At 37.9% G+C, this 15,081-nt stretch overlaps 1 protein-coding gene across 5 annotated transcripts in view; it reads left to right on the forward strand.

Moving 5' to 3' along the window:
- The first annotated feature begins 212 nt into the window (after window positions 1–212).
- The window catches only part of AQR (aquarius intron-binding spliceosomal factor), a 72,073-nt gene continuing 57,204 nt past the window's right edge, over window positions 213–15,081 (forward strand). For all 5 annotated transcript variants that reach the window (XR_774789.1, XM_010574227.1, XM_010574228.1 and 2 more), the window contains exons 1-11: window positions 213–296; window positions 1,177–1,233; window positions 2,396–2,436; window positions 3,454–3,489; window positions 5,722–5,842; window positions 7,156–7,296; window positions 8,940–9,008; window positions 9,731–9,831; window positions 10,518–10,594; window positions 12,432–12,496; window positions 14,410–14,526. Coding sequence is in view for 4 of the 5 variants with exons in the window: in XM_010574227.1 (XP_010572529.1) it covers window positions 213–296; window positions 1,177–1,233; window positions 2,396–2,436; window positions 3,454–3,489; window positions 5,722–5,842; window positions 7,156–7,296; window positions 8,940–9,008; window positions 9,731–9,831; window positions 10,518–10,594; window positions 12,432–12,496; window positions 14,410–14,526 (909 nt within the window). In the remaining variant the exon portion in view is untranslated. The remainder of the gene's footprint in view (window positions 297–1,176; window positions 1,234–2,395; window positions 2,437–3,453; window positions 3,490–5,721; window positions 5,843–7,155; window positions 7,297–8,939; window positions 9,009–9,730; window positions 9,832–10,517; window positions 10,595–12,431; window positions 12,497–14,409; window positions 14,527–15,081) is intronic.

A 15,081-nucleotide genomic window follows, 5' to 3' on the forward strand; every position in this document is an offset into this window, starting at 1 on the left:
GCGGCGGGAGGGGGCGGGGGGGGCGCGGCGGGGGGCGCGCCCGCCGCTCCTCCTCTGCCCGCGGCCGCTCTAGCGCTCCTCGCCCCGGAAGCCGTCGCCTCTCGGCTGCACCGTACCCGGAGGTTGATGCCGCTGGGCCTGGCCCGGGCTGAGAGCGGTGGCGGGAGAGCGGCGCGGCCCGGCCCGTGGCAGCGCCTTGGGCCGGCGTCACCATGGCGGCGCCGGCGTCCTCGGCCCCGCCGAAGAAGATCGTGGCGCCCACCGTGTCGCAGATCAACGCGGAGTACGTGACCCAGGTAGGGCCGGCCGGGGAGCGGCCCGCGGGGGTCTCCGGGCCGCCTCGGCCGCCGCCGGAGCGCGGTGCGGGCCAGGCCGTTCCGGCAGCGACGGCGCCCCGGCGTTTAGGGAGACTTTGCAGGGCGTGGGTGCTGGGGAGCGGGTCTGGTTTTGGGGTAAGGGAGGAGAGGTTTAACGCCCGTGTCACGTACGGAAGGGCGCGTCTCCCCAGGCCGGAGAGATGTACAAGAGCAGCACCGCAAAATAAATCAGCCTTGTTATATTAGCTGAAGAGTTGCCGGCAGTTTCTTGCGGCTGAACGTTTTAAGGGCTTTTATGCAAGCGTTCGGGTTTTTGTGCTGAAATGCTGCTTTCCTTCCTCTTCTACGGCATAAAGAAGGTTGAATAAAGTTGGTTGGGAAGCTCTTCCCACCTGGCAAGCTCAGGATTTTTGGTGAAGTGATGGCTTCGGCAAATAGCCTTACAACGTTAGAACTTTTATATATAGCCTCTAGTTCCTTGTGAAGTTCCTTAATGGGAGCATAGTCATTTGCAATCTGGGGTTTGCAGTCCCTGAAAGGTCATGGTGTATTTTTGAGGGATTTGCTAGAAGTAACTTAATAAAAAAATTGTTTATTATATAGCAGTCTGTGGAGCTGAAATTTTTACAGAGAATCGCACCTCTGTTGGACAAGATTTAGGCATTAAACCTTGAAGGGTTGAAAAGCATCGCTGTTGGAAGACATAATTTTGTTACCTGTAGTCACCGTAAGCTGAAATTAAGCACGATACTAGTGAAATAAAGTTTGGGGATGGCATGTGTTACAGAGTTATTGTATCACTACAACTGAAAAGGTATACATTTAACCTTTATTTTTAAATTTTTTTTCCTCCATACAGTTAGCAAACAAATACTGGGCTCCACACGTGAAGAAAAAATTGTCTTTTGAGTCAAAGGTAAATACCTCTACGGGAATTGTGTTGGGGTGTAAAAGAATGAGGATCAACCTTTTTCTGATGTGCCCACTTCCAGTAGTGCTTATTTTATATAAGAGTATAGGAGACTGCTTAGAAGATCAACAGTTGCTTAACACACTATAATTTGTTATGTATTTGTAGTTTATAAATGTAGGTACTGCTATGAAGGTGCGCTGTAGCAGTGCAGTTCTTTTGTATGCTATTTGTTTGCTTTATTCTGGCCAAGAACTTATGAGAGTAAAAGATTTTTGAGCATCTCCTTTGAGGTTAAAAGACGTTTGAAGAGGGGCTACTCTTAAAAATCCAAGAAAGGTGAACTTCTTTCTAAAAGCTTTTTCAGAGAGTTTTGATCAGACAGCTTTAGTGCTGTTCTGGTGGATATGTGTATTTTGAATGTTTAAAATTCATCACGATGTGTTTGATTTTGTGTTGGTTTTCTGTAGCGCGGGGTTCTTGCATGTTAGGTCTCTTTCCCTTGTGGGTATTTGGCTAAATCTCCCTTTCCAGCCTCAGTTTACTCACTTTCTTTGTAGTATTTGTGTTAGTATTTGTCTGGGATTCTTAGAGCTAGGATGTACATAAGCAGCTGAATTGCATCTCTCTGTCACGTGATGTCAAAGTGTGCCTACTGCAACAGATAGTGCAGATTCTTTTAATTCCTGTTGGAAAAACGAGGTAAAAGTGTGTGGATTTGGTTAAATGTCAGTTAAAAGAAACAGTGACAACAGATGATTGAGTTAATGCAGACTTGCTTCTTGAAGACTGTTCTTTAAATTCAACAATAAGCCAAAGATTAACAATAAAAAAGTTTGCATATCTATTTGACTTTTATACGAAAAATCTTGGAGAGATGTAGGTTATTCTTCAAAATAACTTGAATGAAGGTCCTATCAATTCTCTGTCATCATGTGCTTTCCCCTAAGTTGATTCACTTTCATTGTGAGAATGTGTGTCTATGAAGCTTTCAGACTGTTCAGAGCTGAGGCATAATTGTTACTACGTTTTTAATCAAATGGCAGTAAGCAGAGAGTAACTAACTCAGAGTAAATTTGAGTGCGTAAGATGCCTTAATGCATTTTTAATCACTTTATGAAGTGTATAAAATTCTTAAACCATTTTTTGGAAATATTCTTTCCCATAGGTTATTGAAGATGTATATACAAAAGAAATTGTCAGGTCAAAGTAAGTACACTAGTCACTTTCACTTACAGACATGCATTCCAGCATTATCTGTATTGAAGTGGTTTCTAATGTTTCATAGAATATTTTAAAATGCATTTACATGTTGAAAGCAGATGAAAATGACTGGAGAGCATTTGAATCATTTAATCATTGTGGCATTTCAAAGTCTGAATGTGGCAAAAAGAAAGTTCATGAGCTCATAATCCTTAAATGTGATGGTTAGACATAATATTGTTTGGCTTCTTGATCTGGCATTCTGTTGTGTTTTATGTTGTTTTTGTTGTGATGATTATAGAAGCCTGGTCTCTGCTTTTGTCACTAAGGTATGTAAATTAAAAAAAATAGGTTGAGGAGTGTGCTGCCACTAGCTTTTTGCTCTTTTTCCCTAATTATTGTTACCAGGTTTATAAAGGGCAAGTCTTATTTCAGTGAATCATTAGATGGGGGAGACAAAGAATTCAAGATAAACTTCATTCTACAGCTGTGTGTACAGAAAAGAGTTGTAACCTTAGCTGTTTAGAGTTTTTCAGGGGAAGTTTGAGCTCTGGAGAGAATTCCCTTTATGATTCCTTTATGAAAGTAATCTAAGAATTGCCATACAGGATCAGAGTAAACTTCCATTTCCAGTCACTAAGAAGAGATACCATTATGAACTGATTAAATACATAGTTGTAGTTTTCCAGAAGACACTCTTGGCTTCTAGCCATTTTTGTCTTCAAGGCTATTGGAAATGGTGTCTTCATATTTAAAAGGTCTAGATGGATTTTTATTTTTAAATGTGAATTTGATTGCTTAATGAACCTGCATGAACTTTAGCTTCCACAGTGTTAGAGCAGTTGCTTCTGCATTCAAGTGGTTGCTCTGGCATGGAAATGAGAAGGCAGAAGTAATTTCTAGATGTTTCTACAGGTTTCATTATATAACAAAATAAGGGAAAATACAGCCATTTTCCATGCAGCTAAGATGTGTATGGGAGGCTTTCTTTCCTGTGTTAATTGATTACTTCTTCCTTTTTAGGTTTGCTATTAGAAAGATAATGCTTCTTGAATTCAGGTAAGCTAATTGGAGTGAAATTTTAGATTATTTTTTTCATAGGAACCCGTAAAGATAAGAAGCAAATACAAGACAGTAAGTCAGTTTGAAGGTAGTGTACTCATTTGTTCCTACTTACTAAAGCTTTGAATTGTGTACCTAGGCAAATTAAGTGAGGAGAGCTTAATTTAAGGAGGAAATAATTCCATAAGCATAAGTAACATATCAGAGTATCTTGGTTTATGATTCTGAATTTCTAGTGTAAGTGAAGCACCAAGGAAGAGCGTATGAATGAAATAGGTGAAAAACTTGAGTCTGTAATTTGGAATGTGTCATTAAGCCTTAAATCAGAACTCACCAAAGTCAGAGGAAGTTTTTGGAAGTCTCTTACTGTGAGGTTAAAAATTAATTGTGCTGCAGCAGCATCACTAACATTTTCTTCTCTTGAAAAGAAATGGAAATCTGTCCAGAAGATTGTTACAGCTACTTCAGACTTTCCTGGAAGAATTCATGAAGCATGTCTAAAATTATGTAAAATAAATATTTGCAATATTTACATATTTAAAAGCACAATATTTAGTGTTCTGTTTGGCTTTGTTTATCTCTGAAATCTTATGAGCAGACAGAATGAGATGGTTTTTGGTTGAGAGAGATTCTTCATTTCAGAAGGCTGAAATACATAAGTAGTACCACTAACTAGGAAAAGTAGGACAAACTTCCCTCTGTTCCCTGCTTCTTTATTAGAAAAGGTGGAAGAGAAAATATAAGCTATGGTTTGGGGTTTGATGCTAACAAACAGCATGCTGGTAGCACGACTTCTGGAATTCGTATGCCAGCAACCATGGAGTTACAGGTTTTTATTCTTTCTGTGAACATTCTTAATGTTACCAACCTGTAATGTAAATTTAATACGTTCTGGTCTATAGCCCCATCTACTGCCATTTGTCCTGTAAGCCATTTTCTCTTCTTACCCCCACTCCCCCAACCTGTCCGTCAAGCTCTCCTGTCTTCACACACATGAGATTTTCCTGTCTGTCATGCTTGCTCACATGTTTGTCATCACTTGATCAGTTGGGGGCATAATAGTATTTACTAAAACATATTGAAGTTTATTGGAATTCCTGGGTGAAATGATGTATGGAGTTCAGTGGAGTTTTGGGGGGGTTTCCCCCTCCTGTTGGTAGATCCAAGCTCTTGGGAAGCAGTATGTATTTCATCTTGTATATGTCTATGATGTTGTCTCAGCTCCATCTGAAGCTACGCATTCTGGCTGAGCTTCCAGAAAGTGTAAATCCCTGTCTGACCGTTACTGAGCCTTTTGCTCCTGGTTACATACAAGTTCTCACTGTGTTTTTTCACCACCATCTCTGGTACTTGTCTTATCTGAAACTATTGAAGTAGCTTACTGTAATACATCAGAAAAGTAAAAAGTTCAGAAAAGTAAATAGGTAAAACTGAGTTGGCTCATGAGGGGCCAAATGAATGTTAGAGCAGGCCTCGAGATGAAGGAATGGATGAGCAGCTTGTTTAGGAAGAAACAAGACTTTCCACTTTCTGGTGGCAGTTGTTAAAATAGCACAAAGTGCACGTGCACTGGGAATGATGGATTTAGGGATTGCCTCCTCTGGAGTAATTCCTGCATAGCTTCAAGAGGAAGTTAAAGGAGGGAGACAGTTTGTCCAATTTTAAGAGTCTCTTCTATGAGAAATGTGCCATATTAATGAACAAGAAATTTTTAATTTATTAAAAATAAATTTATTAAAAAAAATTATTGCCTTTATGATTAGAAGCATAAAATCTCTCTAGATGATTCGTAATTTTTTACAAGAAAGGTTATTTAATAATACAAATACCGTTTTATGGTAGTTGTCTTTTGCATCTTATGCTAGGAAATGCTGCATGTGACATTCTTTAGACAAGTGAAGTGGATTTTTTTTGTTCTTCTTTTGGAAAATCAACATGAATTCATGTTATGTCTTTGTATTGAGCTGTGGCTACTTGTTACACTTGAAAACCCTCTGGTGAATGTGTCTTCCTGATAAGAAACTCATCTGTCTCTTGTAGCAGTTACCAAGTCTAACAAGTTTTGCTGCAGTGACCTAGATGACAGGTAACGTCAGGAACTACTCACAAACTATAAAGATGGCTTTAAGGAGAAGGAGGAAAAAACCCCTGTGGATAACTGCTCTTTTGAATGAGTGACAGGTTGTGTGGGTGGCAGCAACTAATGAAATATTCTTTGTCTCTTCACAGCCAGTACCTTGAAAATTACCTGTGGATGAATTATTCTCCAGAGGTGTCCAGTAAGGCATATTTAATGTCAATCTGCTGTATGGTGAATGAGAAGTTCAGAGAGAATGTCCCTGCGTGGGAGGTAACCAATTTCAATTACAACTAGAATTGACTTTGATCCGCAAGTTGCAGCTTCTGCAGTGTGATCACTTATACTGACAGAAGGTAGCAAAGCTTGTAGTGTTAAAAGTAAATGGTACCTCAGCTGGAATGTCTCATGATGTTTTAAAGTGTGTGTTCTTTTTGGAGAAAGCAATGGACAGATGAAAGATCACCTGATTGCTTCGGTGCGTGAGTCCTTTGTTCTGCTGTGTGATGCCTTTACATCATCATCAGCATTTGTGTTTTTGGCACTTGACAAAAGTCAGGCATTTGCAGAGAAGTTCTTGCTCTGATATTGAAAGGAAAAAGGATTTCTATATCTGTGGATATAAGAAGGCACCACTGGAAGTCTAACATATTATCCAATAGTGTCTTGCTTAAAACCTGTGAATATGGTTTTGTAGCTTTCTTGCATGGAATTTTATACTAAGATAATCTCTTATTCTGCTTTTGTGTGTACTGGTTTTTGTAGTAATAGGTTTAGAAATGATTTAGTGTTTCTGCAAACAGTCCAGTTCTCACAGGCCATCTCAACAACATCAGCCTAGTAAGAAATTCTATGCAAGCTTTATTTCAGAAACACACTTACTCCAATAGTAGTGCCATTACTTCAGTGCTGGCAAAGCACAAAGGATTAATAACTTGCTCATATGATGTCTACATCTTTTTTTTTTTTTTTTTTTTTTTTTTTTTTTTGGCATACGTACTAGATGCAAAATGACAGGTGCATGTTACTTTCCAGGCAGCTTAGTTAAATTTGTTATTTGGTACGTGGCTGCCCTTGTAAAGAAACGGTTTTATCTTGATGATTATTTGGTTTACCTTTTTCCTGCTGAGGTAGCTGAGTGAGAGTTCCACAACTGTAATTAAATCTCTGGTGGTTTTTACCTGCTCACTTCTTGCAGATCACTAAACAGCTGCCATAGTTTTGGCCAAGATCTACCAATTCTCTTCTAACCTGTGTCCTTTTACAGTAATTCTATGCAATCACCAGTTGAACATTCCCACAACACAATCCACTCCACTTGTGCTTCTTGTTCAGTTTGTCCTATGCATCATCTCTGTTGGGACTACTGCCTTCTGCGTAGTCTATGACGAGCATGCCCATAGTGTGAGGATCCCTGGTCAGGAGGATATCATTAGTCTGTTTTGCTTGTGCTGCCTGGTCAGAATAAATGAAAAAGAGAAAAACTAATCCTCCCTTTTATAGATTTAAATGGATTTAGAGAACTTAAGCTATGTTACATGAATGAAGATTGAAATGATTTCAAAATCAACTTCCTCTTTTCCTAGACATTCAAAAAAAAGCCAGAACACTTTCCCTTCTTTTTCAAATGCATACTGGAAGCATCGCTGGTTGAAAATGATAGTGAATATTCTCTGCACGAACAGACAGTCCTGCTGCTTTTCCTTGATCACTGCTTCAATAGTTTGGTATGTTAAAAGTAACTGTAATACTTCCAGTGTGTTTATGCTGTTCTGTGTTAATAGCAGTTTAGTTTGAGCAATTTCTTCTTATGAGACAGGTGAAGCAAAACTCCCATTTAAGGAAGACGACCGTATCGGAGGGCTTTTACCCCTCTTTTTGAGTCTTACTTTATCTCTCTCGTCACGTTTGCTTTTCTCTGACACAAGGTCATAGAAGAGACTTGAAATTGGAGGATTGGCACTTAGTGCAATTTAAAGGCATGTATTCAGACTTATATTTAAAATGGTGCTTAAAAAAATAGGTATTTGTATTTGAAAAGGTGCTTTACACTTAAAAGCAGGTTACTTACTACTGTACTCTTTGTAGTTTGGCTGTGAAATTGCACAAAGTTATTTCCATTAACTGTTCAGAAAGACAGTAATTTTTTTCACTTTTGAAACCAGGTTTGGATAATATTTCTATCTGCACTTCTCCCAAGTTAGTTTTAAGAAAGCATTGGACCAAGTTGCGTTCTCAATCTATAGTAAAAACACAGTTATAGATCCTAAGTAGCAAGTGTGGAGAATAATTTACAGTTATCTGTTATATGAAACAGTACTCTATTAACCTTTCTTGCTACTGGGCTTTTTCTTTACTTACATTGCACACAGGATATATCAGTCAAAATCAGGGTCTGCCCAAATAAAGAACAAAATCATGTTTTGCAGACAAAACAATTTAGAAAGTGTATTATTTGATTTTGGAATTAGGAACGATTATGGGAGCCAGTAATCATCCTGAACCTTACATGTATAGTTTATTGAGGTAGTACTTTTCTGTAGTGGCCAAGGTACAATGGATCTTCACTTTAAAGGAGGGTTTGATAGTGACTGTATGGAATCCTGTTTGCAGAGCATGTTTCTCATATAACATGATATGGAAGCAAGTTAAAAAGTCCTTGTAAAAGCATACTGCTATTAGAAGCTGCCCTTCTTTGCAAAATGCAGAACAGGATAGTCACAGTAGTGTTTTAAGTAAGGAGCCCTGATGTGTGAAGTTTCAGAATGCTGAGAATGGAGTATTTGTCTATGAAGACATATTTAAGATGTTAATGGAAGTTTTTCAGTAGTTTAAGAAAACTTTGTGGATCCAGATCACAGGCAGAATTGGAGAGAGAACATTTGAAACAACAGTTGAAGTTACATGAATTATAGAGAAAATCAGTTATTTCAGGTAATGGGAAGAGCGTAGATGAAGTGGGAGAAACTTGATAAATTAAGGGCTTCAGGAGAGAAAGAATAGAGTAAAAAAAAACCTAGAGAAAGCACAGTAAGAAAGCTCAGTTCAAGAACAAGAAATGACTGAAGAAGGAACATCGGTTCTCATCAGCTTCTATGCTAAAAATACTTACATGGGTGGGGCCCCTGCTGAAGTATTAAGAACTGACAGAATCCATGAAAAGAACCTAAAATGTGGAAGTTGTCAACAGTTTTAAGTGTTACTGGGTAGGGCTGTTGCGCAGTTTCCTGTTAGGAAATTGTGAAGTCTAATACAACAACATATATATTTTTCTCAGATGGTAATGTACCTTGATGTATTTTGTAAGACAGGCATGTCGGAAAACGTAAGAATTTTAAAAAAACATTTTTTGTCTGTAACTTTCTAACAGGAAGTGGATTTGATCAGAGGTCAGGTGCAGCAGCTCATTTCCTTACCAATGTGGATGGCTCTACAACCTGTAAGCATAACACTGTAAACTGGCGAAGCAATCTTCTAAGCATTATCCAAGTCTGTAAAGTGAATTTTTATGGAATACTGTTATGGAAGTCTAGTATTTAAAGCTGCGCGCATTGCTATGGAATTAGATTTTTGTGTGCTTGGTAAAATTCTCTTTCTTGATTTCCCTGTAATTGTAATTATTAATTATATAATTTTTCATAAAATTAAGCTTTGCTGCTTATAGCTTCTTCAAGCTATAATTTGTAGACAACACCATGAGATCACAGGGACTAGGGAATGGAGTTGACATTAGGATGAGAGGAAATGGCCTCAAGTTGTGGCAGGGGAGGTTTAGATTGGATATTAGGAGAAATTTCTTTACTGAAAGAGTTGTCAGGTATTGGAACAGGCTGCCCAGGGAAGTGCTTGAGTCACCATCCCTGGAGGTATTCAAAAAGACAAGGCACTTCAGGACATGGTTTAGTGGTCATGGTTGATGGTTGAACTCGATGATCTTAAAGGTCTTTTCCAACCTAAACGATTCTATGATCTAGCCATGTCTAGACTCTCTCTAGCAGTATTACATTCTCGTTTTACAGTGATACTTATTGAGACTGGTCTGAGACAGCTATTTATTTCAGTTTTCTATATATCTTTTCTTTTTTAATAAGATTGGATTGTATTTTTATCTCTCGTGGAAAAAAGGATTCTTGGTGACTGAATAACACTTTAACATTTCAGAAACGACTGGAACAAGAGCTGAAAAAGACACCAAAGCTAAGAAAATTCTGGAATCTAATTAAGAAAAATGATGAGAAAATGGATGAGGAGACAAGAATGCGGTATGTTTACAGAAATTTTTTCCTGTTAAATCCAAAGCCTTTAATGCATTCATCGTGTTTCAGCTAAAATAACTTGTTTCAATAAAAAAATGTGTTTTTTTTTAAAAAAACCCTGTGAATATGGCAAATAAGGATTGATCATATGTGGTCTCCTGGAAACTATTTTGTTTTCCAGCAGTCTTTATGCAAAATACTCTTATAGAACTTAATATTTTGATCAATGAATTTGTGATACCAAATCTTAGAGCTGTAGGGTGAAAGCCATAAGACAATATTCATGTAGTTACTCGTATTTTTTCATGACCTTTTAACAAATGTTTAGCTCTTAAGCAAATAGGTTAGGCAAGTATTTGAATAAATTTATGTCTATCTCGCCAAAGTTAAATGTTCCAATACTTTTGTGTTGCAATGTGGTAAGGTGTAGGTGGTGACATACTTCTTCTCTTTGACTCAGTAGAAGCATGAGTTGTTAATCAGTTCTGTGCCTAAAAGTGTAGATTCTGCTAATCTGTCTGCCTAAGTGCAGAGAGAAAAGTTATCTTCTAAATAGTTTAGGTATGTTTCAAAGCAACCTGCTACCATTATGTAAATGTTAAAGCAGCTAACTTCGTATTAGTAAAAGATATGATGTACTTCCAGTCTGCCTTTAAGGAATATTAATGCTTTTGTCATATGTCTGATTTTAGAGCATATCGGGAGAGAAGATTTCTTTCACAGCTCATTCAGAAATTCATTTCTGTGCTAAAATCAATACCAGTCTCAGGTAACTGTGGTTCTTAACGTTACTTTGTTATCTGGTAATCTGTTTTAAATTCTTTTCTGTTCCTGAAGCAACTGCTGCTTAGAATACCAACTTGAGGTTGGAGACCTTATCTGGATGGGGTTTTAGTGAAATACGTGCCCGTCTGCACGGATTTTGTGTCAAAATTAGTATTCGGATCTGTATGTGCTTTAAAAATGAAATAGCAGAAAGCTACTTTAAGCCTCTTCTCCTTCTGTTCAGTATGGACTTAATAAAAAAAAATATTTCTGGGTACTGATATTCTTTATTGTGTGCTTACAGCCTTCTTACAGCATTAAAGCATTTCATACATACTTAGGTGCCTTGTTAAACAGGTGGTATAAATGCATATCATAAGGCTCTGTTCTGTCAGTACTGTTGATTTACGGTAAGAACAAAAGCCTAAGTGAAGTGAAATTCTGTAAGATTTGACTGCTCTTGATTTATAAGTCATTATGACAAGCAAAATTATATGCTTGCCTGATTTAGAAAGGAAAAGTGTTTGTACAGGAAGGTGTTAGCCTTTTGACAGAAAAGGCTTATTAGGCTCTAAGCACAGCACAATTTGGGTGAAATTGCTTCCCGGAGTTCTGCTTTTGCTCTTAAACTCTTAGCAAACTTCAGCTCTTAACTGATTTGGAAGGGGAAATTCTGTGTATTGTGGCTTCCTCAGAAAGGATACCTATTCCCTCTGTTTTCCCAATTATGCAAGACCTGTTTTAGGAACGTTTACATTAACTGTTCATTGGAGGCTTTAGGAAATAAATATTCATTAAAGCAGACAGTGTTATGTTTTGACATGATTCTAAAGGCTCCTTAGTAGTCACCACTGACTACCTTTGAATATTGTCAATGCCTTTTGCACACACCTTGACTGCAGCTTTTAAATAGGTATTTTTGAGTACACAGTGTTAAAAGTTCTTAAGAAGCTTAGCGGGCCATTGGTATCTTGTGGAAGTGTGCGTTTTTGTATGTTGTGTTCGTTGGGTTTTTTTCAGAGTGGATAAAAACACTCCTGAAACTCTGGTTCCATTACTTTCTTATATCCAAAAATTTTCTGATTTGCAATGAAAGAAATGATTGTTTCAGAAAGAGAAGAATGTGCTAGTGTCTTGCTTTCAGCTGGGATAGTTAATTGTCTTCCTAGTAGCTGGTAAGGTGCTATGTTTTGGGTTCAGTATGCGAAGAATGTTGATAACACTGATGTTTTCAGTTGTTGCTCAGTAGTGTTAGTCTAAAGTCAAGGATTTTTCAGCTTCTCAAGCCCAGCCAGTGAGAAAGCTGGAGGGGCACAAGAAGTTGGCACAGGACAGAGCCAGGGCAGCTGACCCAAACTGGCCAACGGGGTATTCCATACCATGTGATGTCATGTCTAGTATATAAACTGGGGGGAGTGGGGGCAAGGGGATCGCCGCTCGGGGACCAACTGGGTGTCGATCGGTGGGTGGTGAGCAATTGCACTGTGCATCATTTGTACATTCCAATCCTTTTATTGCTGTTGTCATTTTATTAGTGTTATCATTATCATTATTAGTTTCTTCTTTTCTGTTCTATTAAACCGTTCGTATCTCAACCCATGATTTTTACTTCTTTTCCTGATATTTTTTTTCCCCCATCCCACTGGTTGAGGGGGGGAGTGAGCGGCTGCATGGTGCTTAGTTTCTGGCTGGGGTTAAACCACGACAGCTAGTTAGCTTTTAACAAGAGTAAAAAATTAATACTGGTATATTAGTAGCATTTATTACATTTTTAAAGAATAGTTCAAATACAAATATATTGTGGTGTGGATCAATTGCAAAAAAATTTTTTTTCTATCTAGGTCCTATTTCTATGGACAAAGTTCATTATTGTGAGAGATTCATTGAACTCATGCTAGATCTTGAGGTAAGTTATTGTTTCAACCTGTTTCCAGGTGTACTGTTCTAGGTTTTAAATGCGTAAAGTCATTATTACAGCCTTGTTCCAATTAGCAGGTGGTTATGTCACAGTTGTGTATATGGTTGCTTAATAGTGATTTTCCATCTGTAAATAGGAGGTTGTAGCAGTGCATCCACATTGGGAACTGACTAGTAATGTTTATAAACCAGATGAACTGTTAGAGAAAGCTAGGATCCTAAATTGCTTAGTGAAGAAGACTTTGTTAATTGGAGCAGTGGCAATTGATGAAAATGTGTGACGCTTTAATCTGCTAGGAATAACCCAGAAGTGTTCTTTCCAGTGCATAATAGGTCACTTGAAGTATCTTTTGTGTTGTAGGGTATAATCCCAGAAAGCATCAGTAGTTCTGAAATGCAAACTATTTCTATTTGACTAGAATTCATTATTTAGAAGTAACAGTTCTGGTGATCTAGGTTTGTTACAGAATAATAGGAGGCCAAGTGAGAAAGTGGGACAATTTTAAGCTTCACAGTACCAAATTAAAAATTAAAAGATTAATTTACAATTTCTCACATGAGTAGCAATTTATTTAAAATAACTTTAGATTTAGAAGACATTCTGAAATAAGACAGGGTTTTCCGCAAAAGTAAGCGTGGGGAACTTTAAAATGGCTTGATCTTGAACTCATACAGGCTAACAGTCCTCTGCTGAATCACTTAAGTAGCCTGTACTTGTAGTTGCGATAGAGTGAATTCTTTAAATTGGAGCTTGTTGTCTTATGTGTATAAGGTACTCTCATAAGAGAAAATATGAAGTTAAACTTAAGTCTGGCTGTTAGCCAAAATGCTTGGAGGTGGTACATTTAATGTTGGTTCTTGCTAGGTATTACAGGAAGGTTAGAATTCAGGTGGTTTATGAAGCCTGTTTGAGTGACTGGAACAAGCAAATGAGAAATTAGCTGTAAATCCAAGTCCTTTTGCCTCAGTAGCATGTACTGTGTTAATGGGCTCTTTTACTTATGTCAAGGACTTTTTCAGAATATCACTGTTTCATATTACAGCATATAGACTGCCATCAAAACTTGGTGATTTGATAATTTGAAAGGAATGACTCCATGGAAAGTTCGTATTCTGAGTTTGGTTTTTGTAATTATTGTGCAGGGTGATTAACATTTTGTACTACAGATTCTTTTATTTTCTTCATCTTCGTTCTAAACACCATGTTGATGCTTTTTGGCTTTCTAAATTCAGTCTGTAGATTCCACTGAGAACAACTCATTTTTCTCTTGAATCGTTGAGGTGTACTACTATACGCTGTTGAACAGTTGCTACTTAGAGCACCTTAAGCTATTTACATTGAGAAGAAATGATCTCTGTTTTGTTTTCATTAAAAGCCTACAAAAGCTTTTTGTAGATTTGAAAAATTCTTAGATCTAATTTGAGTATCTTACAAAGATTAGAAGATACCATATTTAGAAGAAACACAGTTTGCAGTCTTGAGAAGGACAATCTTAAAATTAATGAAATTAGTATAGAAACCAAACATTGAAAACAATGTTGCAGCAGTTTGACATATCTTTTGTAGCACACAGTCATTATGTAGACACTTAGTAGTAGAATAATTGCTTTATTTAATTTACTTTTATTACTGGCAAAATGCAATCTCACTAACAGCAAGTTTTTGCTGTGCTCGCAGTCATATAAAAGGCTGTGTTCATAGCAGCCTACCTGCATAAAACCAGTGTCTTGGCATAGGTAAATGCTGCTTTAATATGAGAACCTCTGTTAGAGTATTAGATATGTAAATAACTGTCCAGCAATCTATCTTGATATGCCTTCTTGAAATGGAAAATTATGAGAAACCGGGATTTCTTACATTTTGAAGAATTGCTTGTATTAACGTGGGGTTGTTTACCACAGGCTTTGCTTCCCACACGGCGCTGGTTTAATACAGTGTTGGATGACTCCCATCTTGTTGTTCACTGTTACCTCTCCAGTCTTGCTAAAAGAGAGAAGGAGGGTCATCTCTTCTGCCAGGTGAGATACAAAGTTGTTGAAAATAACTTTTTCATTCTGATGCAGCTCCGAATACTGCAATTGTTTTGTTTTATATTTGTTAAGACAGGTTTTTCTGATGCAAACTACGTTTATTTAAATCCTTCAGACAGTAGTTCTTTCTTACCTGTATTTATGTGTGTGACTGCTCTTACATTTCTGGCTCTGTTTGTGAACAGTTCTTAGAGGTACAACCTGGAAGACAGTGCAGCTTCTGGCATGCTTTACCCCACGTATAGCAAAAGTCGACACCAGTGCATTCTGCTGTGCTTCGTTTTGACCTCAGACTGTTTTACAGTGCAGTTGTTTTTCACTACTGTCCCTCAGTTTACTCAGTCATAGACAGTATATTGGTTTTTATGGCAGGACCTGAAGATCTGTCCCCTTACCTGCACCTCAGCTGCTTTTCCTGCTGCTTGCTGTCCCTCATCTCTGGCATTTGTTCAGTTTCTCTGAGGGTCAGTATTGATGGAACACAAAGCCAGCAGCACATCAGAATAATTTTCTTCTTCTGAGTTAAATAATATCATTGAAAGG

The sequence above is a fragment of the Haliaeetus leucocephalus genome, unplaced genomic scaffold (assembly GCF_000737465.1).
Source record: "Haliaeetus leucocephalus isolate CR32 unplaced genomic scaffold, Haliaeetus_leucocephalus-4.0 Scaffold417, whole genome shotgun sequence".
Classification (NCBI taxonomy): domain Eukaryota; kingdom Metazoa; phylum Chordata; class Aves; order Accipitriformes; family Accipitridae; genus Haliaeetus; species Haliaeetus leucocephalus.